The sequence below is a fragment of the Dermacentor silvarum genome, chromosome 9, assembly GCF_013339745.2.
Source record: "Dermacentor silvarum isolate Dsil-2018 chromosome 9, BIME_Dsil_1.4, whole genome shotgun sequence".
Classification (NCBI taxonomy): domain Eukaryota; kingdom Metazoa; phylum Arthropoda; class Arachnida; order Ixodida; family Ixodidae; genus Dermacentor; species Dermacentor silvarum.
The window spans coordinates 149,197,223-149,221,976 of NC_051162.1; the positions used below are offsets into that span (position 1 = coordinate 149,197,223).

General features: G+C 46.1%; 2 protein-coding genes across 6 annotated transcripts; both read right to left on the reverse strand.

The window, feature by feature from the left end:
- Positions 1 to 1,117: 1,117 nt before the first annotated feature.
- On the reverse strand, positions 1,118 to 3,327 carry LOC125939920 (piggyBac transposable element-derived protein 3-like). Its single transcript, XM_049655451.1, has 2 exons — positions 3,243 to 3,327; positions 1,118 to 2,999 (listed from the first exon to the last, which is right to left on the reverse strand). The coding sequence occupies exons 1-2, from the start codon at positions 3,325 to 3,327 to the stop codon at positions 1,933 to 1,935; spliced, it is 1,152 nt and encodes a 383-aa protein (XP_049511408.1). The 3' UTR covers positions 1,118 to 1,932.
- Positions 2,992 to 24,604, reverse strand: LOC119464534 (uncharacterized). 5 transcript variants are annotated; one of them, XR_007463461.1, is made up of 7 exons: positions 16,699 to 18,011; positions 16,117 to 16,294; positions 13,822 to 14,071; positions 7,320 to 7,381; positions 4,285 to 4,513; positions 3,537 to 3,754; positions 2,992 to 3,442 (listed from the first exon to the last, which is right to left on the reverse strand). XR_007463461.1 is itself a non-coding variant. In XM_049656094.1 (7 exons), the coding sequence occupies exons 3-7, from the start codon at positions 16,276 to 16,278 to the stop codon at positions 3,600 to 3,602; spliced, it is 858 nt and encodes a 285-aa protein (XP_049512051.1). In that variant the 5' UTR covers positions 16,279 to 16,294; positions 16,699 to 16,804; positions 17,811 to 18,011; the 3' UTR covers positions 2,992 to 3,599. The 5 variants fall into 5 exon arrangements, 3 of the variants coding, with proteins under 3 accessions (XP_049512051.1, XP_049512052.1, XP_049512050.1); XR_007463460.1 differs by having other exon boundaries at positions 3,519 to 3,754; XM_049656094.1 differs by having other exon boundaries at positions 2,992 to 3,754; positions 16,699 to 16,804; positions 17,811 to 18,011.
- Between the last annotated feature and the right edge of the window lie 150 nt (positions 24,605 to 24,754).

Here is a 24,754-nt window from a genome sequence, read left to right on the forward strand (position 1 = left end):
GTTGTTGTGGCACGCACACACAAAGTGGGTGGAAGTTCGGCACGTGACGCAAGCAACATCCGTGGTTGTCATCGATGTGCTCCGAAGCCTCTTTGCAACGTTTGGCATTCCTCGAAAGGTCGTCTCCGACAACGGAAAAGCCTTTATTTCCACTGAGATAAAACAGTTCTACACGGCAAATGACATTCAGGCTATAACATCACCAGCGTACCACCCTGCAACAAATGGCCAGGCAGAACCATATGTGGCAGAGCTGAAGAGAGCACTCCTGAGTGATACAGACATGTCCATACAGTGCCGACTTGCAAGATTCCTCTATCGACAACACACAACTATACACACTGCCACAGGGATGACACCTGCGAAAGCCATGTTCGGGCGAGAACTTCTATGCCCTCTTGGTCTGCTCAAGTGGGAGACGGAGACACAAATCCCTGAAAGCCAGGAGACATTACCGAAATCACGTCGCTTCGCTGTAGGGGAGAGCGGCGGATAACTGTTGGAAAAATAGCAGCAGCAGGTTAACGTGAGTGCGAGCTCAGATTAAGCTCCCATCAGAGTCTCATTGTTTAATCTCTATCCTTCATGGCAATAATGCGAACTTTATGAAAGCCTCTCACAGTTCCATACTGAACCTACACCTTATCGAAGTTGAGCTTAGTTTCAGCACAGACATGGCCTTAATGGTGACTATATAATACAGTGGAATCTTGTTGATAGGATCTTCACGGGAACCGGAAATAAAGGTATCATCCGAAAATCATATTATCCAACATATCCAAATAAAACGTATTATCGGGAAAAGAAAAAAAAAAACATATTATCCCGAAAGACGTATTATGCACAATCGTATCAACAAGATTCCACTGTATGCGAGAAAAAAAAGACCAGATTGAGGAGTAATTGTAGTAAAGCAAGAGAACTTCTCTTTGCCTTGAAAAAGTCTCTCAGGTTGAAACATTGGTTCAAGCAACAGACTTTGTTCGACCACTGTTGATCACTTCGAATCTCCATCTTCCTGTGATTATCTTTATTAATGGCATCACTTTTGTCAGCGAAGTATCCTTTCAAAACACAATCAGTATTTGTTTAGTGAAAAATTGCTGGTTGTGGATGCAAAAAAAAAAAAACTGAAGGTCAAATTGTCTATTTTATTTTCATATTTTGTGAACAAATAGCAGTACAAGTACACTATATGACGTCACAGATTTCAAAACAGTATTTTCACATGTTTGGGCCATTCTTGTGCAGGAAAGTCCAGAAAGCTCTCTGTTCTTGGGTTTGTGAGAATACAACATAATTCTTCATTTATCAATAAACTATTAACTAGAACTGAGCAAATGCTGTCTGCATCTCAAATCACGAGGAGTTAATGCAGGAACTACAAGCCTATGTCATTTTTCCATTGTTAATGGCTTACTGAGCCTGCGCTCATGGTAGGCAGGTTTCCGGTAATGAAGTGTAGCTTACCAACCCAGACCTAATATAGCATTCCTCATTAGTTCCCCTGTGAGGCCCGAAGTGCATTTTGTGTTGCCAATTTTTTCCATACTTACAGATTATGCTATTTACTAGGTTGCCGGAAGATTCAATTTTTGTCATGTTAAGAACTTTTGACAGTGAGACCTAGTGCCTTAATGCAGTCTTTCTCGGGTATGTGAAAATGGAGAAGTGTATAGGTGGGCTGCATCCAAAAAATTGCCAGGCAGCATAAATAGACTTTTAGTTTTTTTATAAGACCGAGACCGACCAAGCTGTTAAGCGCTTTTTATTCCAAAAAGGAAACGCCCCAGCTCATGTGCGAAGAAGAAAAACAGGGATGATGATGATGGCTATGTACAAATGAAAACGACGAAGTATGTTAATAGTGCTTGCAATATATATATATATATACACACACACACAACGTAAATGAATGGCAAACTTGAGAGTTTATGATGGTGAGGGATGAAATGTCGACATGGAGTGCACCTCTTCAAAGCATCGCCGCTCCTTCGTGATGCAGTAGAACAGCTTGCACTTCACGCAGAAAAACTTTGTTTTCATGTTGCAGCCTTTCATTTTGCAGCGTGAAGAATTTGGCACATCAGCCAATCGTGGCAAGTGATCTACGCCTTTCGCTGTGGCTTGAAGAGGAGGCAGGGAAGCCCGCTTTGTGTCTGGTTGCCCATCTGTGTCACTGTCGCTCTTGGTGGTCTCCTCCTCTGCTTTGGTGATAAGAGCCTCTGCCACTGATAAGCGGAATTTAAGTATATCCTTTGTGCGTTTCTGTTGGTTGCGCATGTCTCTTGTGTAAAGTAACCACGAGTTACTCAAGGCCATGTCAATGAGGTGGAAAAAGCACCTGATGGTCCACTTTTTCACCCTGGCCTTCATTCGGTAACTGCTGATCATGCGGCAAGCTATATCTACACGTCTCATGGTAGAATTGTACAGCTGTACTATGTTTGGCCTGGCCACAACTGCACGTTTTTTCTCCTTGGAGTACAACCTGCGGCAGCTGTCTTCAGGCTGCTTGCCATGGACGGAGGACATCAAGGTGACAGCTTTTTTATCATACCAGCGGACTAAGACCTGTTTCCCATCATCTCGGACCATCACTTCTGACGTTCCCCGCTCCTTCGCTTTGAGTGTGCTTTCGCTGGAGAGCTTCACGTGTTTCGGAACACGACTGCTCATTACAGGGCCAGTGCCAAAAATTCCCTTCTCTGCCAGCTTGTCAAGCAATGGTCTGGAGGTGAAATACTTATCAAAAAAGAGCTTTGTTCCTGAGACGAGAGCGTTCGATAGTCTCAGCACGGCTGCCTCGGCAATGCCCGAACTCCCCTGAAACAAGGTGGACTTTTTTCCCTCATATATTTCAAAGTCTAAGATCAGGCCGTCTGGTGTTGCAAGGACAAAATTTTTTAGGCCTTCAGGATTGGGTTTGCGAGGCGTGAACTGTTTGAGCTGTGACCTGCCACTGAATGGAATCACCTGCTCATCGATAATCAGACACTCTTCTCAGGGAAGCTGAAGGCACCCATTCCAAATTCTTGATACAAAAGGCCGAATTCTCCAGAGTTTGTCCTTTTCCTTGTTCGCTTGGTGCATGTCAAACTCATTCACAACCTTTAGTCTCGATCGCAGCTGAAAGTACCGAGTTCTCGGCATTTTGTCTGCTATGATAGGTACCCTGGTTTTTTTCTGCCAGTACATTCTAATTTGTGGGTATCCGAGGCATGACATGGTGATGGAAATACCGAAAAAAATTTTCAGTTCTTCAACTGATGTCTTCAGGCTCTTTCCAGTCTGAACAATGTGACATGCATTCATAGCTGCCGCCATTGTGCCAAACAGCTCATCCGGAACATACTGTTTGAAATAGTCATACGGAGACCACTCTGTGCGGTTTTGGGTATCCACGAATGGCTGAAATGATCTCATCCAAGAGGTATTGGACCTGAAATAAAATGGCACAATGTAGAAAATGTTTACTCTGAATTATTAACTTCAAAAGAATGAGTATGCATTTTCACCTGTCATTTTTTTCCCACCTGTATGACATGTGGGCTTTCTCAGACTCCAAAGGGTTATCTTCATCTGATGACTCTATGTCTTCAGAGCTGTGAGTCCTCAAGCGGCAATGATGGAATGAAGATGTCCCCAGCAGAGTCGTCATCACTGTCCGAAAGGTCCAAGTCTGAAGTGCCTTGTTGTTCGATCCTCTCCAAAATCCTGTCAGCTGTCGCGTCACTAACGCGAGGCCCATTTCCTAGAAAAAAAAAAAAAGCACACCCAAACATTTTTATGTTTGGGTGTGCACAAACCATCTCAGATTTTTACTGAAATGAGAAGAGACAGCATGTGTATTCCGTAAAGGTTTTGTTGTGGTCGAGCTCCAATATCCAATATATTGGACATCAAAAAATACACAAACCGCATAAAAATACGAGCATTTGATGCTCCAATACTGGTTCTTACACAATCTTTCAATCATCACAAGCACCAAGAAATACTATCAAACACTTTGTCACATGCTTAAGTAGGTACTTGTAAATTCACTTTTACCATTTTGAAAGCCCCTGACCTAGTGGGAAACAAGCGCACTTCGACCCTACTATGCAGAGGGCATCGCAGGTTCCAGTGCTAGCCAGGAAACTGTGTTCCGCTACATCTGTGCTGTTAGCTGTGGGGCGTCCAGCTTTCGGTTGTTTCATATATCGGGCAAATGTTTCATCGCTGGGCCTCAGGTGATTACATAAGTTGTTGTCAGTGATATCAATAAAATGCATGAGGGTGCACCTTTGCTTGGCATCGAAGCCTCGCGGCAGTCTTCTGGATCTTCTGACTGCGGAAAGCTGAATGACTGCAGAGTATCAGCCTGTGTTGATTCGGGTAAGCTCTTGCGCCACTTGATGTCAACGTCAGCTCTCCGATCGCAGTGCTTGGCGTTGTCCCCTTGCACGACTGCGGTGCGTCCTGCAGCCGTAGACCTCAGCCCACTGCAGTCAGTGACACGATTGTTTCCAACCTAGAGAGAGATGAGTTGCGATTTAGAAAGGATGAGATGCAATAAAGTCTGGGCTGCTCCCATGGTGGCAATTTCCCACGGGGCATCCCAAAGTGCCTATTAGGTGGGGACGCCCTCGGGTTTCTGAACACCCCTTTCCAAGCTGAGCGTCGGGCGGGGAGTGTCCTCATACTACCTGTTGTACCCAGCGGCAGCTCTTGTCTGCCTCCCAGAGCCGCAGCGGATGCTCTACAACAAAGCCATCTATGTTTGGACAAGGAATGCCCAGAGACCACGCCTAGAACTCTTTATAGGGCCCCTTTCAAGATGCGAGCGCCCGCAAGTTGCTGAGCACCATTATATTGTGCCATTACAGAGAATGATGTTGAAGTTTCGAGAAAATCATTTAGAGGCTGACTATGTCAAAATTTTGCACTGCTTGGATAATATATGAAGTGATATCGTAGCAATACAGAAGGGACCAATGCAAGTATTTTGTGTATGATGTCAAAATGGGTGTATCACAAACAGTTCACAAAAATCGGTGTTTTCCAATAGCGAAACTAGAAGAAAAAAAACTGTCATTACAGCTCACCTGAAAGCGATTCAGAACCCAGATTCGGTACATGACCCAAACTGTCCTGCCTGCTCAACAGTTCACATGCTATGTGCAGCTGCAAGGCATTTTCACATATCTTGAAGGCAAGAAAGACAGTTGTGGCAACTTCCAGCATGTAGTGTGCTATTCTGTCATTGACGTCATATCTGCCTCATCCTGTAGCTCTGCGGCGCAACGGCAAAGGTGCTCCTGCTGTGAGGGAATTTGAGTGTTAGAAATTAAAAATAGCTCTGGTTGCAAGATTTACGGGCTAGCTGCAATTACTTCAGTGATGTCTCCTACCCATGTTAACATTGATTGCAAGTGAGATTTCTTGCACCTTAACTTATAAAACAGAACCTATGATTCTATGTTCCAAAGCAGCGAACAGTTTCTGATTTTGCATGACATTGTTTACATATTCTGCTATGTGATATTATTTTAACAATTAATGCTAGGTCTTCATGGAACGAGAGCGTTCTGTACTCTTGCTATTGTTTTTTACTGCCATTTCTTGCTTTCATATTGAGCTTTCATTTTTCTTGCAGGGGTGCTGACGTGATATTTTCAACTATTCATTTTATTGTGTTAAATGAAGGTCCTAGAGCTCTAAACCCAATCAAAAATAATGACAAGCCTTACAGTGCTGTAAACAATTTAATATAACAGCTTTTCTACAGCCAGTTTCGGTTTTGTTTGCCAGGAGGATACTGTGTCATGACGTTTGTGGTCACACAGGGGCAGGACACTGCGGCAGTTTGACACCCGCTCTGGTGCGCTCGGTCGTCTACTATGCTGCCACATCGGCTCTCACAATGCGTAGCAGCATAGCTGAACGACTGAGCGAGCCACAGCGAATGCTGAAACATCGGAATGTCCTGCTCCCATGTGACCAAATACTGTGTCGTGACATCACGACACGTTATCCTCCCGGGAAACAATACATGAAATGATACACAGGACCGAACCTTTTGTTCGGTCCTGTGTCAAAATTGTGGAAAAAAAGTGTCAGTTGTTCAAAAAAATTTAATTATGGGGTTTTACGTGTCAAAACCACTATCTGATTATGAGGCACGCCTTAGTGGGGACTTCGGAATAATTTGGACCACCTGGGGATCTTTAACGTGCACCTAAATCTAAGTACACGGGGGTTTTCGCATTTTGCCCCCATCGAAATGCGGTCGCCATGGCTGGGATTTGATCCCGCGACCTCGTGCTTAGCAGCCCAACATCATAGAGTGTGGTCTTTACATGAGTCTATACGATATTTCTAAGGTGTAGAAGTAGAGGACTTTCATTTAACACAAGAAATTAATTGTGGAAAATATCACGTCAGCACCCCTTAAATATGTGTCTTGCCTAGTGTGTTTTCCTATAGGCCACTAGGTTGTTGGCAGCCACCGGATAATGAATGAATCCCATCAAGTTCTATCCAACTTTAAATGGTTCAAGAGAACGATCCATGCTGAAAGCAGCACAAATTATTGAGTACAAATTCTACTACTCATCACACATTACAAATTTTACTTTCTTTTTGTCCATGAAAGTGCTTGCAAGTACCTGTATGTCAGCTGGGTCAGGAGAGGGGTGCCAATCATCATTAAGAAAGTAGTCATAATCAGACATCGACCAAGAACTACATAGACGAGCTAGGAAGCCACAGAAAAGACAGCAGGGGATCATTCAGTGACTACCACTGGTGTATACCAAGTGTGTTTGTACACATAGTACCTGAAAGTGTGAAAAGCTCGCATACAGAAGAAATATTCTGTGCGGTGAAACCTAAGGTGCCATCATCATTCACTCAAGGTCACATGTGAAACCTGTAAATGCATTATCAATTGATCAATTTCTAAGATTTCATAATAGACAGACGCTCATTGGTTTGCCAGCAGGCACAACATCCACCATCCCAGTGAGCCGCCTTGCTGGGCACCATGTCACACTAAATTGAAAGCACTGCCCCCAAAAGTAACCAGCCAGGAATGTGGCCCCTGAACTTCATAGCATTCTGACGACATACACCAAAATGCACAACATGTGAACGTGAAGCACATCCATGGCTTTGACCACCAAGCGACTTCAAATACACAGAACTGTGATGAAATGCAGCGCTCAACCAAATTCTATTCATAACCTCTCCCTATGTTTGGTATACTCTTCATAAACAGTCGGTGACCTTCCAGCGAGAAATCTGACCCCACCAACTTGCCTGCGGGTAGTACTTACCTCATCTACTTGACTACTGTCCGAAGTGGCAAAACCAGTACTCCAATCCACATTGGGCACCCCTGGAATGACACACAAGTCCTGGATTGTAATAGGAAAGACACTGACCTGCTGATCCTATACCAATTGATACATCTCCACTGTCACACCCAGCGCTAACCGAAAGTTCAGTTTATTTTCCTTAAAGACATTACATAAGGGGTGGCTACAAAATTTGAGTTTAGTAGCAGTGAGTTTTCCAGATCCTTTCACAAATCCTTAAGCTGCCAACAATGACAACTTACGGTTCACTGAAATCGTCATCCTACAGGTCCTCAAGCAGCTATGTTTGTCGGAAGCTTTCTGTAGACAATTCGCAAGTGCGACAGAGCTCCTGAAGATGTCTCCCATTCTCATTTGCATTTGTTTAAGCTGGAGAAGAAAAACATAAACATGTTACAGTATAGACCACTTATAATGTAACCGCTTATAGTGCAGGACCGGATATAGTGCGGTATTTTCAGACTCCCGTTAATTTTCCCATAGCACTCCATGTATACACGTATCGCTTATAGTGCAGTTGCGGGAAACGAAATACCGGTTACAGTGCGGCTGCCTGGGAGTACGGAAGTCCGCGGAGACGGCGAACACTTCCCTCAAACGGGCGCCCCAAGGAGTGCTCGAGGAAGAAAGAGAGACGAAGTGGAGGAGAAGGGCACGTGGTGCGAACGAACAGCCAGTGAGGCTGAAACCAGAATCTTGAGTGCGAGTGAGTCGTGAAATATCACGGCGCGCATAGCGAGCGAGCGTCACGAAACTGCCAACGCTCGCTTCACGATAACTGCAGTAAACGAAACTTCAGGGAGCGGGCGGCGCCGGCACATCACACTTGCACGCACATCACGGCGAAGGGCGCACGCAGAGACCATGGAATGTGAGGGAGGAGGGCGGCAGGGAAGCGGATTTCGCCTCGGCAACTCCGCCGCTTCGGTGGCTCCCCTCGCCCTTCCTCGTAGCTCCCTCACTTTCGACTGTCACCGTGCGCCAAGGACTGTCACCGTGCGCCGTGCGCGCCCGCCGCCGTGCACGCGCCCGCCCCCTCTCCAGCCGGCCCGGCGCCAGCTCGCCGAAGTTTCGTTTTCTGCCGTTATCGGGAAGCGGGCGTTTGCCGGCGTGGGCAGTTTCGTTGGCCGGCCTGGGACAGCGCCGCTGTAGCCACCGTAGCCGCTGCTTCCCTCTGCGCCGTAGCCGCAGCGCGCAAGGAAGCATAAAGGAGAAGAAAGAAGGGTTCACTGCCATTTTCTACACGTGGCTACGGTAGCGTGGCTGAGACGTCGGCACGTACACGCATGTTCCGGCGCAACGCAGAATCGGCGACCTTGCCATTTGAGAGAGGGTGAAATTTCTGCCGCATTTTTTTTCCCCCCGTTCGCGCGCGACATTGAGGGGCTCTCCTAAGCTTTTAAACTCTATGGCGGTGCCGGAGCAATGCCGGTCGGAGGCGCCGCCGCGTGACTTGGTTCGAATTAACGAGATTTGACTGCAAATTGAATGCCAACGTTGTAACCGCATTCCTCGACTGTCGCATATGCGTGGCGGCTCGGTGCACACGTTTTGCATATGTGCGGGTCTTGAAAATTGTTGCTTTGGTTATAGTGCGGTACCGCTTATAGTGCGGATATTCGCGACTCCGGCGACTTACGCTATAAGCGGTCTACACTGTATTTACTACTGCACTTATACAGCTCATATTGCTTATAACATAACTGCTAATGGTGCGGGACCAGATACAACACTGTGCTTTCTGACTCCCATTTGTCCTCACCCAGAACTTGCTGTTTACACAGACAACTTACAGCGCAGCCATCATCATGATCAGCAGCCTATATTTATGTTCACTGCAGGACGACGGCCTCTCCCTGTGATCTCCACTTACCCCTGTCTTGCACTAGCTGATTCCAACTTGTGCCTGCAAATTTCCTAACTTCATAACCATACCTAGTTTTCTGCCGTCCTCGACTGCGCTTCCCTTCTCTTGGTATCCATTCTGTAACCCTAATGGTCCACCGGTTATCCATCCTACGCATTACGTGGCCTGCCCAGCTCCATTTTTTTCTCTTAATCTCAACTAGAATATCGGCTATCCCCGTTTGCTCTCTGATCCACACCGCTCTCTTCCTGTCTCGTAACGCAGCCATGCGGGATGAAATACTGGTTATATTGCTATAACCAGTATAAATACTGGTCATAATGTGGCTGCAGGAAAATCCAAGACAGTGTGCACCGACAGCGGAGGGAAGAGTGACAATGGCAACGCAGAAGGGGCAAGAAGGAAGAAAAAAAAATGTTTGCTACAGTGGCAACTTGCTCTGTAAGTCACATGGTACAAGGCACTTTGCAGAAGCTGCATAGCAGAAGCTGCAGACACGCGGTGATAGGGGTGTGTGAATAGTGATTTTTGAGACCGAATAGAATACAAATTGAATAGTAACAAAATCAAGTCGAATATCGAAAAATTTCCAATAGTTTCCGAATAATGAATAGCCGTTATCACAATTAATGTAAAATGATGCTCACATCCTAGTATTCTTCAGGTTAGCTAGTTTCTGTCACTACATTGTTTATTAAAGAGAGAGAAACATGCTTTAATGAGATTAAAATGAGAATTAAAAGCACGAATGCAGCATTAGGAGCAAGCAAGTACTTTCTTCACATGCACAGGGCTCTTCAGAAAGTGCGAATGATCGCTGTACAGCCTGTAAAGTATGGCTACCTAAGTGATGTAACCTGCTCCACTACACAATTTCTCATGTTTTATGTCTACATTATGCCCACAAGGGTGAAAACTCACCGTAATTTTGCTCCAAATTTGTGTTTACTTGGGTGCAGTTGACGTTTTGAAATGTTTGAATATTATTTGAGAAATATTCACATTTACGAACAGCGACTATTCGATTCGAAGACCGAGTCGAATAGGACACTATTAGATTCATTATTCGAATGTTCGCACACTCCTACTAGGTGATAGAGGAAGCTCTGCGCATGCCAATGCTCATAGCCTCTGAGATGGGATGCCGGGCGTGGCCCAACCTCGGAGGCCATGCTCTGTTGCGGTCATTTGTCGGCAGCATGCACTGCACCTTTTCACTCTCCAGCTTTTCAGTGTGTGTGTGTGGAAAGTTCCTCTTCTGCGTTATTAGGCAATTTAAGTTTAGCGTACGCTATACCACTGCATACGCTATAAAATAGCGGGTCATCACAGCGCATGCACAGAACAATGACCCTTAGTGTATAGCATACGCACGCTATTTTTCAGATTTAGCGGTACCGTCCTTGCGTGGTTTACGTAGTTTACGCAAAACATGGTGGCGGTCCCGGCTGCCCGCTTTGAATTAAATTTGGCGTTGCTTTTGTAAAATTCACTTCATTCGTAGCAAATGACTGTGCAAATGGCTGCCGCTTAGTCTCAGGCCGCTTCTCGACAGAGTATTATGGATAACCTTGTACAGTTTTCAAGATCGCTTTTCGTTTCGAACGAGTCAAAGCCTAACGAGAGAACTGGATGGATGGATGGATGCTATGAGCATCCCCTTTGAAACAGGGTGGTGGGTTGTGCCACCAAGCTCATGTTATTATTTTGCCTAATGTCCTACCTTTATTTTTGATAAAGCACACAAATACAAAGTATTCCAAGCGTCAAACTTTTTGAACCATTACTGGGAACTCTGTTTCTGTACATCTCCGTTGTTGTCTCCCTACTTTTCTGCCACCAAACCTCCAACCACCTCTTACTAATCTCTATAGCGGACATGTTTACTTTCCCCCTGCTATACCTGAACGCAAGGGCTTCAAGGAGGTCAGTGGAGCCTAGACTGGCAGCCGAATAGATTTCTTCACATTCCAATAAAACGTGTTCCATCGTTTCCCTAGCTTTACCGCAGGAAGCACATGCGTCTTCTCTTCATACATAACTACGCATTCTAAGGCATCCTGATCTCGCTTCAAAAAGTAAGGAGCTTCCCTTTGAGTTATTCAAAGGGAAGCATTCGAGATGCAAGTGGTGGCCAGCTATCGGTGAAGTTGGGAGATAGATGCAACGATGGCATATGGCCTCTGAGATCAGAAGATCTCGCAGGCCAACTAAAACTGTAATAAATGTGCGCTGCTTAGCGTGCGCTATGCTATAACTGTCTATTGTGTCTGCTCCATGCAGACAGCCTGTATAGGCCACTCCTTGGGCATTAAACTTGTTATGTTCTCAGATTTAAAAGGATTCAAATATCCTGTTCACATGCTTTGATTGGCAGATATGCAAGGCTGCTTCGTCTAATTGGTTTGCTTATAGTGTGGTACCGCTTAAGGTGTGGATATTCACAACGACTTGCGTTATAAGCGATCTGCTCTGTATTGACGTAGAACCCTTGGAGACATTTGGAAGCACCTAGGTATGCTGACTCAGGATCTGCTCCAAAAAACTGAAAGAGACTCTGCCTTGGTAGCTTTCACTTCACGGCTATGGAAAGTGGCTCGCAAGCATAAATACCTGGAAGCACCACATACGTGAAACATTTGGCACTACAAGTAACTTTTCTGAACTGCATGTCTTATATCGTGTTAGCATGACTGTTGTGGAAAAAGGGACCCGACGTAGAAAAGATATATTTCGCTAAGGTGCCTTTATAAGCTAGTTGGTAATGTCTGTTAACAAGATTGAGATCATGTAGTAGTGGCATGCTAAGAAAAAGAAAGAAACCAACGCATGACTATCGACCATAATTTCTCAGTGACACAAATGAAAACTGAAGAGCTGAACTTTAGGTAAGAGGCAAAAATGAGGCAGAGTGGATTATCCTTTTACAAGTGAGGTTTACCTCAGGACATTAAAACAACTAAGAACAGAAAAACAATTTTGCCCACCAAACGCTACACTGTAATTGATTAATTTTGTAGCACTAAAAAAATGTTAGGATCTATCGGCTGTAAGTATTTTTAACATAAGCCATCAATCTTTTTCTTTTTCACAGAACTTGTTGAAAACTGAAGCACCAAGCTTAAAACTCCGAAATAAAAAAAAAAAAGACATCACAATCCTGTAAGCTACGTGCCGCTTTTGAGACTAATAAGATGGACAAAACTGATATATACCGATCTGAAATATATGCTACGACTAATTCGTGAATGGAACTTAGGCAAAATTCTCGTATGTTTTGTAACAGTTTCACATTAAACTGTGAACCGGTGCCTGTAGCTTCAGATTTGTCTGCTTTGGATGTCGAAGCTGTATGTGCTGGCCAGACACGTGGCCACCACGCAATGAAAGATGGCAGCCAGAGATGTGAGATGCAACTGCAAGCTGCTGGCAGCAATAAACCCACTGTTTCCACTGAGGTTTGTGACTTTGTGATGCCCCCCTCAGCTACCTGGTCCAGGCGACCAAGGTGCCCAACTGGGTACCGTCAAGAACGAGCGAGGTCCGCGGTGACCTTGCACCTTGTGGGCTTCCAGAATCGACAATCCAGGGATGCGTACAAGCAATATCTGGGAACAACAGGCATTGTAACTGCCCGAGACAGCTGCTGGGCAGCGCTTTGCCCTACACGTAAAGAAGCTCCATCACAGCAACCACCACCGCCCATTGCCAGAGCCACACCCCTCAACCAACATTAGCACAGCAACATTACACATTGTATGTGTATCACGTGATACACCACGCAGCAAGGGTTAAGCCGCTGTAGAATCGCTATCGTGCTTACTCATCGCCGTTTACAGCACGACACTATGAAAGCAGGAATGTTACAACAGATGGGAAAATGTCTATAAACTTTTTCTATGCGACTGCTGCAGTATTGGGCACTTTAGTGCTGCTCTAAAAAAAAGAAATACCGTCAAAGTCAGTTGTGAAAGGGAAACATAGTTGTCTAGAGCATATCGAACAGGATGGACTAATGACCTCATTTAAATAGGTACTGATTGGCTATTTGGTGATCCATAATCTTGGTAAAGCAACACACTTGGAAAAAAAAAAAGGATGTTCTATCAAACATGAATGATGAGGACATACACAGGCACAATGTATTATTAGACCTAATTAAATTCACGGACACAAGGGGGAGAGGGGGGGGGGGGGCAGTTACACCGTGAGGACAGGAATAACTGAAAACTGTCACGTGGACATTTGTCTTGTAGTGGACAACATTTGGCTATACAGGCAATTACTAGTGCCAACAATCTGAAATCTTGTTCACCCAGCACCTCCACCAATCGTAAAGGGCTTTATTAGAGTTCGGAGCAGCGCAGCGGCGACAGTCAAAACGAGACACGGCTTTCAAGCATGAGTGCCGTTGCTGAGCAAAAGCGCTGGACCCACTAGCGTCTGGGCCCACTAGAGCTGGACCCACTAGCGTCTCTCTTCGCTACATTCCTAACAAAAAGCCAGTGCTCTACCATGTTGCTTCTACCTGCTAACAACAGGGGACGAGCCAACGAAGTGGTTAGGCCATTTATGACCAACTTGAATATTCACCTCGAGAGTCTTCCGTGTCAGAGCCACCGTCCAGAATATCTCCAAGGTCTGTGGCTCCTATAATTCGGTGCATCTTCACAGCAGCAAGTGATGTCTGAGTCGACTTGGACATGTCTTCGATTCCCGATGTCCCAACTGCAGCATCCACACTGCACTTGGTCAGGCTCACCGCCTGCGTCTGTACAGCTTTTGCCATTGTGACAGGCACAGTCAGATGTTGGCTGGAGTGTGCAGGTTGCTCCTTTATGTCCTAGACAGACGAGAGAAAAATGTGCATAATGCATACCTGCCGCCAAACTGCGGGGTTTAGAATTTGTAAAAAAAAATCCGACAGACCCCAATACCAGGGGTAGGAGGGTTGGAGGCACGTAGCATCACAATTTCGTTTCGGGACGACTTATTTCTTTTTTTTTTTTCGGTTTTGCATTGCCCCAGCTTTCAGCATGTTTAAAATTGTTCCATAAATGGGATTTCATCTCTTAAAACTTGAGCCAACATTTGTAGAATTGTAGAACCAGCCCAAATCCATAAACTTTATAAAAAATTCGGAAAAATGGGCAAGTATGATAATACGAATAAATAGTGTTACTGTTTTCCTGGGCTGAATGCATAGTTAAACTCTCCTTGTTTTGGTGTTTTGGTGCCCCAGAAGGCACCAGTACGACAAAACTCCATTTGGGCTAGTAGTGCAAGGGGTAGTGTTTTGGCTAAAATGTACTATATGGCAGTTCAATCACCAATACCCTGCAGCTTTTGTCCCAGTGGTACCGAAGGTGTTGTAATACGAATGTCGACAGCAGTTAGTGCATGCACAGTGATATTGGTAGTGAAAAGGCATTTTCTAACAAAAATTGGTGGGCTCCGCACGTTATACAATGTTTTGCAGTAGCATTGGGATATTAGCCCACTCAGTGCTCTCTTGGTGTTATCATCACGACATTCCTCTGTGTTCTTTACTCTGCCTCTGCCATTTGTTCACTGTTCAGTTATATAAAGGATGTGGTACATAGATTGTAGTTGTGGGTTGCTGTGTGTTATGTGAATGCCAGTGTTCTAAATTAAAACATTAGTTGTGAGTCAAGAGCTATCTGTACGGGTTTTCCCTGTCCTCTCTGCTTCATCATGAAATCGGGGAGCAATCGGTCTTGCACAGAATAAATTCGCATCAGAAAGAGAGAAGTAAACACGATATGATAAAACACTGTTTCTTGATGGAAATGGTTGAAAAAAAATCCTGCGAGTCATCCTGCAAATTGTGCAGAGCTTTTCAGCAGGAGAGCCTGAGTAGCAAAAACACTCTTGGACACTTTGTTTGCTTACCAACAGCAACAAATACTGTTACCATGCTGTAATCACATTGCAGGCTTTGTAAGTCACATGGAAATTCATTTCAATGGCAAGTTATATGTGTATGACATTTCTATGCTTGAATAAAGATCGGCCTTTCCACCCCTTCATGCACTTTAAGAAAACTATAGGGCCAAAAATCTGTGTTTTCACTGATATCTTACGGGGAACAAAAATGAGTTGTTAGTGGTGTAACATCCATGACCTCCACAACCTCTGGAGGCTGTGTGTTCCACCAGCTCCAGATACTGCCATGGCCCAAAGTGTGTCCTGCTTTTTCTTTCTGCCATCTCTGTGTCATTGGCTGGAATAACATGACTATTCCATTTCAATGCCATTCTTTCTTGTGCTTCATTAGCAGTCCGACTAGTGTTTCACCTATATTATTACCATGATCCGCCAATCACAAGCAGTGGATAATAAAATAATAAAGAAATAGAACTGTTTACACACATGGTCACATGCTCTTAAACAAACATGCAAGCAGGCTGTGATACTAGCTTCTTGGCTGCTAGCCAATTTGAGCTGACCGGACTGTGCGATCTGTGCACATGCATTTATAACAGCTGCCTGGTCACTCGGCTGCAGCAGTACAATGACACCCTTCTAAGTTATCTTGATCCATGTACACCACTAAGAACAATGGGGTTTATAGTGTAGTGGTTGTACAATGTGTTGTTTTGACCAGGCTGCTAAAAGCAGCGTAAAAAGCAACAAACACTTACGCAAGCAGTTCGAGTGTTGCCAGAGGTGCCTTGAATGCTTTGCGAGTGCACGCTTCCACCCCCGCAAGTGGTCTCGGGGGGGTGGCCGCTTGCGTTTATTGGTCCCCTCTAGGTTATGTTTATGGATCACAGTGTCCCAATACAACAGCTGCAATGGCGGGCTGCTGTTTGCCAGTGATAGGTGACCTTCTGAGACTTGTTCAGAGTCTTGCTTTTGACGTACCGGTCGGCACAGTTTGCTGTCCTCGTCATGCCACTGCTGACCCTGCACCGCAGCCCTGCCGCCGGTCTCTCTTTGCTCCTCTCCGGTTAGCTGGGTGCGCCGAAATTGAGCCGCGTCGCCTTGCATTCTCCCAGGTGCAGGAGCATCTCCAGCGGTGAGCATGTGGTTGTGGGACGGCCTGCATACAGACATTCGCCACAGAAATTAAGTTGCTAATGGTAAATGCTGTAAGTTTCCCAGAGTAGAGCGCAATACGTCCTCTTTAAAAATGCCCCTCCTGCTTGTTTGTAGAGCCAAGACTGAGTCACAATTGCTTGTCTATGTTAGTTTACTGTTACCCATGTCTCAGAAAGCCGTGAAAAGCACCTGGAACTATACTCTGTTTCATGCTTAGGAGGCAACATTGCAGAAGCTAAACATGTAGTGCAGTAACATAATGCCGACTTGGCACATTTCACGCAGTTGTTTTTGATATGCAACACTTTCCACGAAATAACTGCATCACATATTACAAGTGCAACATGTGGAACGTCAAATTACTTTATATTTGGGCACGTATGATGCTGTCAGAATGTGACGTACTATGTTTTGGTCGTGAGAGCGAATGGCGTGCCGTGGCTGCTGCTTGCAGAATTGTGTCACTCCGCTCGCTCCTGCAGCGCCTTCCACATCATAATTACGTCGTATTCTGCCACATAAAAGTATGAGACATAATTCCGCATTCAATTATACAACACACACCTCTGTCTTTCTTTTATATGCGATGCATTCTCTTTGGTCAAGGAATGAGAACAACGAGAAAACACTTTCTAGCATGTATAGTGTCGCCTACTATGTATGAAATGGAGTGTACTATCGTGCTCAGTACAAACTACAACACGAAAGCGTGTGGAAAAGCTGTGGCAGGTTGTAGCTCATACGGAGCGTGATAGTGTGCCAGCGAGCACCTATGACCGAGGAATTAATGGCCTGCTGCTAAAGGCAGTGCCACATTGCCAGAGCTAAGTACTGTCATTTGCTTCTGCACGACCTGGGTCACCTGAGCTGCGTCACCCTGCTGTCGCTTCCTCGATATCGCTTCTTTGCTGTTGCATGTTCTGCATAAGCTCAAACAGCAGTGGGAAACGACGACAATGTTGATGGCCAACAAAGTACGAACCTATAATGGACCTCCTGGTTTTGGTGCCACTTGCGATTGGATACTCACGTGGCATTCCTCTGCCTCACGCACGACATTGGCTCCACCATTTACGTTAACACATTTAGCAACATAGCTGTTGCACTAAGCTATTGCCAGTAACTTGCCCATTCTGATTTTCATGACCCCCCCCCCCCCCCTCTTCATATGACCATTATGTTTATTTACTCGACAGTAACACGAATAGCGAAACAGTCTATATGCTCACCCTACAAGCGTTAGTGGGGTCGTTCTGCAGCAGGATAGATTCTAACAGGAGGATCACTGTGTATTGATTTTGTTTGACAGCAGCATCATGGGTGCAATTTTCTGCCTGCTTCCGACTACAGGCAGCATGGCGCTGTATACTGTGAGCTCTGTACAGTGCAGTGTGCCAGTGGCCGTGCACCACAAAAAAAAAGTGACATGTTCTGGCAGCTTGTGAGTCCTCACAAACACGGAGTGCCCACAAATACAAATGTAGTATCCACAATGTTGCAAACCATTTGCCGCTAACATGAAAAGTTCCTGGCATCAAGTGCTGCTTGTTTCCTGTCAGTAGTTGTAAATTGGGCTTTCTCTAAATCGACTTCTGTTCAGAGGACATTTGCTTCCTTTTATGAGGTGTAGGCCAGCTCAAACTGTAAAACAAAACATGCAAGGTTAAGTAAATTATGCAAGTTTACTGCCTGAAGGCGACAAATGTAGCTGCCAGATGTTTGCTTTCACCCTTTATATTCTAGTCTTGACAGCGGTAGATTTGTAAAGCTATAAGGTCAAGTATGTCAGTCGCGCTTGCGCGGAAAGGACCTAGTGCCGACTTGCATGCTTATCGAAGTTCAATATTCCATAATATTTTGTACCAGCGGTGGTGGCAACACTGTGTTGTTGCTGCAGGTAGTGTTAGCCTGGCAGTCATTGCCGGTAATCGGTTGCCCATCGTTGCTGGCACGCTAGAGCTTGTTGTGCTCGCCTAGCGGAAAGGTGTGCATGCCAAACGGTTGCAAATACGGGCATTCCTTGTGCAGCTGAAAAGGATGAAGCTTGCACAGTCTCATCCCACACATTTTCACAGTTCTTGGAGTTAGCGACAGAGCACATATCTTCCCTCTGCTCTTCCACATTTTAAATAAATATTACTAAGCAATTCCTGGCCTCTTGGCAAAACGTTGCTTGAGTGATGAGTGGCGGCTGACGCCTGCTTGCTCTTAATTCACAAGACGTTCAATGGCAGCGTGCCTGTGGTGGCCCCTGGTGCACGGTGCTCAGACTGCTCGCTGTAAAGGTCTGTACAAATCCTCAGTGCACTTTCTAAAGAAACCACAAGCAAAAACAACAAGCAGAGAACTGCTAGGCAATCCCTTGTTTACTTGGTTCTCTGCTCTCTCTAACGGGGAAAAAAAGACGCGAATAGTAGTGCACACAGGCATGCTTCGCATGAGATGTGATTTCCTCATCTTACAAGCCCTTGTTGACGTACACTATATAATTTGCGTTTTGAACATTTCTGCATCCATACTAGACCTGTCGGGCCTTTAAACATACGTTAGTTTAGAAAACGTCCTCTCACAGTGACAATTTTCAGTGCGCAGCATCAGCAGCTGCGTTTGCTAGGTTGGGGTAGCGGATGATGGTGGCGTCCTGCCGGTAAGCCAGCACGTGAATGCTATTCTCGGGGCTTCATCTAGGAGATATGGCTTAAACTGATTCTTTAGAGAATGTACAGTTGTAGCGGAAAAAGATTCGCACAAGCGACCGATCACCCAATCAGATAAATTGCGGCACGCAATGCTGTGTTCTCTAGCATGCCGAAAACGAGAGTGCCAGGCCCTTCGACACATGAATCATGTGGCACTTCAGATACCAATGTGTGCACGGGAACAAGAGCACCGCGTACCGCAATTTCCCTGCTCCGGGCATCGGCCACTTGTGCTAATCTTTTTCCGCTGCAGCTGTGCATCGGTACTGACATAAGTAGTTCAGCAGAGGGACGTACAATGGACTTAGCCGGCTTTTCTGACAAGGATGCAAAACCATGCCAAGTTGTCCTACATTAAGCTGATTGTAGGCCCTAACATTGAATTTAGCTGCAATATGTGGCACACTGCAATGTCACGCTGGTACCCCACAGAAAGAGAGCGGCATGGGGTGCATATGATTGACGGAAAGGGGCAGCAGATCTGGTGGTATTAAAACCTACCATGAGTAAAACAACGTCTTGACATGCCTGGAAACAATATGCGGCATACTGTACTCAGAATCCAGGGCTTCGTGTGCGCATTGAGTGAGTGAAAACAGGGGGAGAGCGGGATCAGATGAGGCTTCCTTTTAAAGTCTGGCTGCCTGATGTCGTGTTGTCTCTCCTCTTTGCTGTTTCCACGTTTAGACATGCTCCAGGTTCAGATTCCCTCATTTGTTCCCAATGCAGAATGGTGGCAGGGAGATAAGATGTGGTCTATAGACAGCTGCATTTTTTCCTCGCCCTTTATCAAAGGGCGGCATAACAGAGAGAAATCAGGTTCAACCTGATTTTCATAAAACTTGTTCAGAGTGCAAAAACTAGAAATTATCGGGCTTTACCCGAAAACAAAGGACACTTACTTAAGTTGCATCATTACTAATGTTGTTTAAATTCTTGGCGTGTGCCTTGCTTTCACCGCTGTAAATGCCATTTCTCACTAACAAGTTATCTGCTTTCAGAAGCAAGGAAAGGTGAATGTAAAAACTCCCAGCCAAACCAACCTTTGGTTGATATCTTTGTAAGCAATCTTGTGCTTTACGACATCAAACGCACTACAGATTTCAGTAATGAACGTATCCCTCAGTCACCATGGTGGACCTTGCAGCGAAAGTGGCACTTTAAATTTATTCAGCATTAAAATGTGTTGAATCAGAAGACAGGATATGCTTGACATTGTAGAAACGCACGACGGTATGATGAGATACGCGCAGTGAATTTCAGGCACACAAGCATGTCCCGGCCGTAATTTCCTCATCGTCAGCTAGATGAAATGGGTGCTCACTTTTTATAAGTAAATTGTTCCTATCATATATATATATATATATATATATATATATGTGCAAAGAACCTAAAGCTTCAAGCGCTGCACAAGGGAAATTCGTCTCTTTGCAAGCATGTGTCCGTGGTATACTAAAACATCGGGCTTCTGCTGGGGGACCTGCGTGCAGAACCGCACCATCCGTTGCCATATATATATAGCACACATACTATAGTGTCCCAAGTTGGCCATAACGGCCATAAATACACACACAGCTAAGTGGGGGAAAGAGCCGACGAAACAGATCGCCTTAAAACGTGCACTGCACTGTCCCTCAGTAGGCACCTCGAAATGTTGCATGTCGCGTAGCTCGTCTCGAGACGAACCATAGCCATTCCGGAGGAAATATTTGTTGCTGAAGCGCGCCGGCGGGAGAGCCCTTTTCCATTGTTGAGCGCATGCGGTTACCGCCGGCGGCGCTGACGGCGCTGCTCCGTGGCGCCACCTAAGCAGTATTACTGTGACTATAAAGTGTAGCATCGTATTTTGCGGCACCAACGTGGTGCTTCTCCCGAAGCAGATGCGTTGTATGCCATGTTGTGCCCCGGTTTCACAGGGTCGTGCGTAATGACTCGATCTGGGAACACGGCGGTCGCGCAATTAGAAAGTACTATACCGGTCATATCACGGGTAGCGCTTTTATTTTCCCATCGACCTATTCGTGACTATGCTTCGTGTCTCGCGCATACTCCGTGACATATATTGACTCCCGTTTCTCACTTCTTCGTGCACCTGCTGCAACCTGTACTCAGGCGCGGATCCAGGGGGGATGTCCGGATGTCCTGACCCCCCCCCCCCCCCCTCAGATTTCTGCATCGCCCCCTCGCTGACAGGGGGATGGCCCTGTCGCAAAAAATATGGCCACCAGCATTCCTCACAATTATTTTTCGCGAGTACCAGCGGTAACAGCCATGCATGTAGAAGTAAAGCTAGCTCGCTCACAAGCTTAGTTGTATTCCGAAGGGGTGTGGTGTCGCGAGGTTGCCGTAGTTATTTTTTCTCATGAACACCTTGGGCCTCCTGGCGCCGGCCGTGCCTTACTCGTACCGTCGGTGGCTTCGAATGAACGAGGGGACGTCCCTTTTGCCAAGCATGCCGATGTCCGCGCGAGCGCCTTCGCGCCTGTACAACTTAGTTCCCCATTGAGGTGTCAACGGTTGCCTCATTGGCTGTCATCGGTTCCGCGATTAACCTGCTTAATGAAAGAGATCTCTCGTGTTCATATATAAATAATAACAACTAACAGCTAAACTAAGGACTACGCATAGGCGACTTTTTTTTAACTGTAGCACCAATTGTGATCACGTTGACAATATCCAGTACGAGCACAGTGCCGTTCGTACGCTACAAGTTTTCCCGTTGTAACTTCGCAGTTATCATACAGGAGGCTCAAAGCCGCCGGATCCGTTTATCTGAGTGGCCGTGCTCGCGGAGCGGGGCGAAACCTCGAGCAGCGGCTGCGAAATGGGGGAGCGTGACGTCAGCGGCCAACGCCAGCGCGCGGCCATAGAGAAAGGAATTGCGCGGGCATAGGATGGCGTCGCGTGGTAAGAGAAACGGGAGCAGATGCGCGCCTTGTGTAAAAGGATGACGTCGCGTGGGAAACAAAACATCAAGACTGCCTTCTAGCCACCGTATCAAGACACTAGCTGGCTCGAACTCACGGCTACTACGCCACATCGTTCTTCCTGTAGGTGGCGTCGTGAGTCTTCATACGCGGTGATTCGCATATCGTAAACAACCAGCGTAGTGGTTGCCGCGTTGGAGTGGAACGTTGCTCCAAAGCAAACGAAGGTGTCTCAGCCAAACACAAGGAATCTTCTTAAGGAAATCAATGTGTCCCAACAGAATTTCAAAGATGGACCCGTGCTTACACGTTTATAACGAACCTGCGACAGATCATCCCAAATTTTATTTTAAGAAACAATACAGGCTAGATATACCGGGTGTTCAAAATTAAGCTTTATGGTTTTCTTAAAATGAGGCACTGGGAGGCACGTGAAAACCACCTGCGCAAATAAGTTATGTGGCCAGGGGGACACAAAGTGAGATGATAATTATCGCTAGTCAGCAGCCGAATTGACTAAAATTGAATAATTAACTTTTTATTGACTGCAGTAAGTGTGTATGTTTGTATTCAAAAGTTAGAGGCAATCGTGTTTCTACACAGTTTCACTTCGAAGAATCCTTCTTTACTCGCGAGTCGCGGATAGCTTTCTGTGGCAATGAAGGGAAAGCTACGGAGGCAAAGCGCTCACAAGTGAGGGTGCTTCTGAAAAGAGTCCCGCATTTTAATCCACGTTGGTTTATGTTGGCGAAGAGTAAACATAAACAGCTTATTAACAACAGTTAAATAAGACAGAACACACCACTGAGTGTAAAAGTTTACTCATTTTGCGGCTTTTCCCTTCCGCGTCTGGGCAAACGCGAAATCGTCGCACGTATAAGTTGCGTCTATTCAGCGTCTGTTCCGAGAACCAAAAGCACTGTCAAACGCTGCCGGACTACTTGGCGCGGTAACACATGTGCAGCATCCACGCGCCCGTAGCTTTCCCTTCATTGCCACAGAAAGTTGTCCGCAAGTATAGCGTGTCTATGCTCCGAGATATCCAACTACAAATTTTAATTGTCGTTTGCATGATTACGCATGCAAGAGAGTGAGGATCGGCGCAAAGCTCCTCCCTGATGTGCCGCGGCTGTTGGGTACGACGCTTAGTCTGACAACGCGGCGGAGGCATTGGCAAAGATAATAACTGTCCCCCTTCCCCTCACGGCTGGCGAAATGAAAAAAAAATCGAAGAACCCGTAACCGCTGTCGTAACACGCGACCGCGCAGCCTGTAAAGATGGCGGCAGCTGCCATGCCGAGATAATCGCGCGCGCAGAGAAGCCGGAGGGCAGTGCGCGTGCGTAATGGTGACTAGACGACCGGGCATGGTCCTTGCCTGGGCTACGCAAATAAAGTGACTGCTGATTTCCAAGTATTGTAAGTTTTATTGAAATCAAAAGCAACAACGGTACCATCAACAGCAGAAACCTTTTTAGCTATGCTAACGAATATTTCATACTGCCGCTTTAAATTTGGTGTTGTCATGCACAAATTTCATGACAACACTTCACCCATCATGATGTCAATGCCCTAAAAATGTTCAAAATGCCTCCCTTCCACAGCAACGCAAAGCACAAACCGCTCTCGCGTCGAGTCGATAACTCTGCGCAGTACAATTGAAATTTGGAGTCGGATATCTCGAAGCACGAACACGCTAGAATAATTCTTCCGACTGATACGGTTTAGAAACACGACTGCCTCTAAGTTTTCAATACAAACATACCCACTTACTGCAGTGGACAAAAAATAATTGTCCAATTTTAGTTAATTGGGCTGCTCACAGCCATAATTATCATCTCACTTTGTGCCCCCCTGGCCACATAACTTAATTGCACAGGTGGTCTTCGTGTGCCTCCCAGTGCCTAATTTTAAGCAAAGCATGAAGCTTAGTTTTGAACACCCTATTATCAGGCACAGCCGCCAAGCACATGGCTGTATTGGGTAATGTCATTTCGTAGAAACCGATACCTGGCTTCGCTATAGGGCTTCTTCATCTTTCTGGGGTTTTGCGTGCCAAAACCAGTTCTGATTATGAGGCACGCCGTAGTGGAAGGCTCCAGATTAATTTTGACCACCTGGGGTTCTATAACGTGCACTACAACGTAAGCACACGGGCGTTATTGCATTTCGCCTCCATCGAAATGCGGCCGCCGCGGCCGGGATTCGATCCCGCGATCTCGTGCTCAGCAGCGCAACGCCTGAGCTGACCGAGCCACCACGGCGGGCTACAGGTGTTGCTTTAGCCGTAAAAAACGCGGGTTTATCGTGAGCAGAAACGGTGAATTTCGGTAAATGAGAGAGGCTACTATCATCATCACCATCGACAAAAGCTGACCCCCCCCTAAGAAAAAACCTGGATCCGCCCCTGCCTGTACTCTCGCGATGGGCTACGATGGGCGGCATATAGCGACACCGTGCAACGGCGGCACTACGGCATATTCCTTCGTCTAGCACTTCTGCCGTAGCGTCGATCTTTCAACCCGTCTCGAAGAACACTGAATGCGCTCGAACCACTTACTGCAGGTGCTACGTGTTGTCATCAATTTGAAGTAACCAGCAGCGTCTGCTCCATTTTGCTCAGCATGGTTATGGCCAAGGAGATAAAGCTCCCTGGTTATGGCACGGAAAAGTGGCCCAAACCACGCACGGTGCAAGAAGGTGGCTCGACGACAAGTACAAGACCGCTAAACATGGCCTCCGAGATCGTAATTGCAATCTCAGAGGCCATGGCATATACTTTTAGGTTTCTGCCGCTTTGCGCGAGATGGCAGCACGGGTAACCAGCCGAGACCAT

What these genes read in the sequence shown, in the direction of transcription:
- LOC125939920 (XM_049655451.1), bottom strand. Translation starts at nt 3,327, where the DNA reads ATGGCGGCAGCTATGAATGCATGTCACATTGTTCAGACTGGAAAGAGC. An exon ending in AGAACTGAAAATTTTTTTCG is followed by an intron (nt 3,000 to 3,242) that starts GTATTTCCATCA and finishes TTCCCTGAGAAG; the next exon opens with AGTGTCTGATTATCGATGAG.
- LOC119464534 (XM_049656095.1), bottom strand. Translation starts at nt 16,278, where the DNA reads ATGCTCACCGCTGGAGATGCTCCTGCACCTGGGAGAATGCAAGGCGAC. An exon ending in ACAGTAGTCAAGTAGATGAG is followed by an intron (nt 4,514 to 7,319) that starts GTAAGTACTACC and finishes ATCTCTCTCTAG; the next exon opens with GTTGGAAACAATCGTGTCAC. An exon ending in GGCTTCGATGCCAAGCAAAG is followed by an intron (nt 3,755 to 4,284) that starts GTGCACCCTCAT and finishes TTTTTTTTCTAG; the next exon opens with GAAATGGGCCTCGCGTTAGT.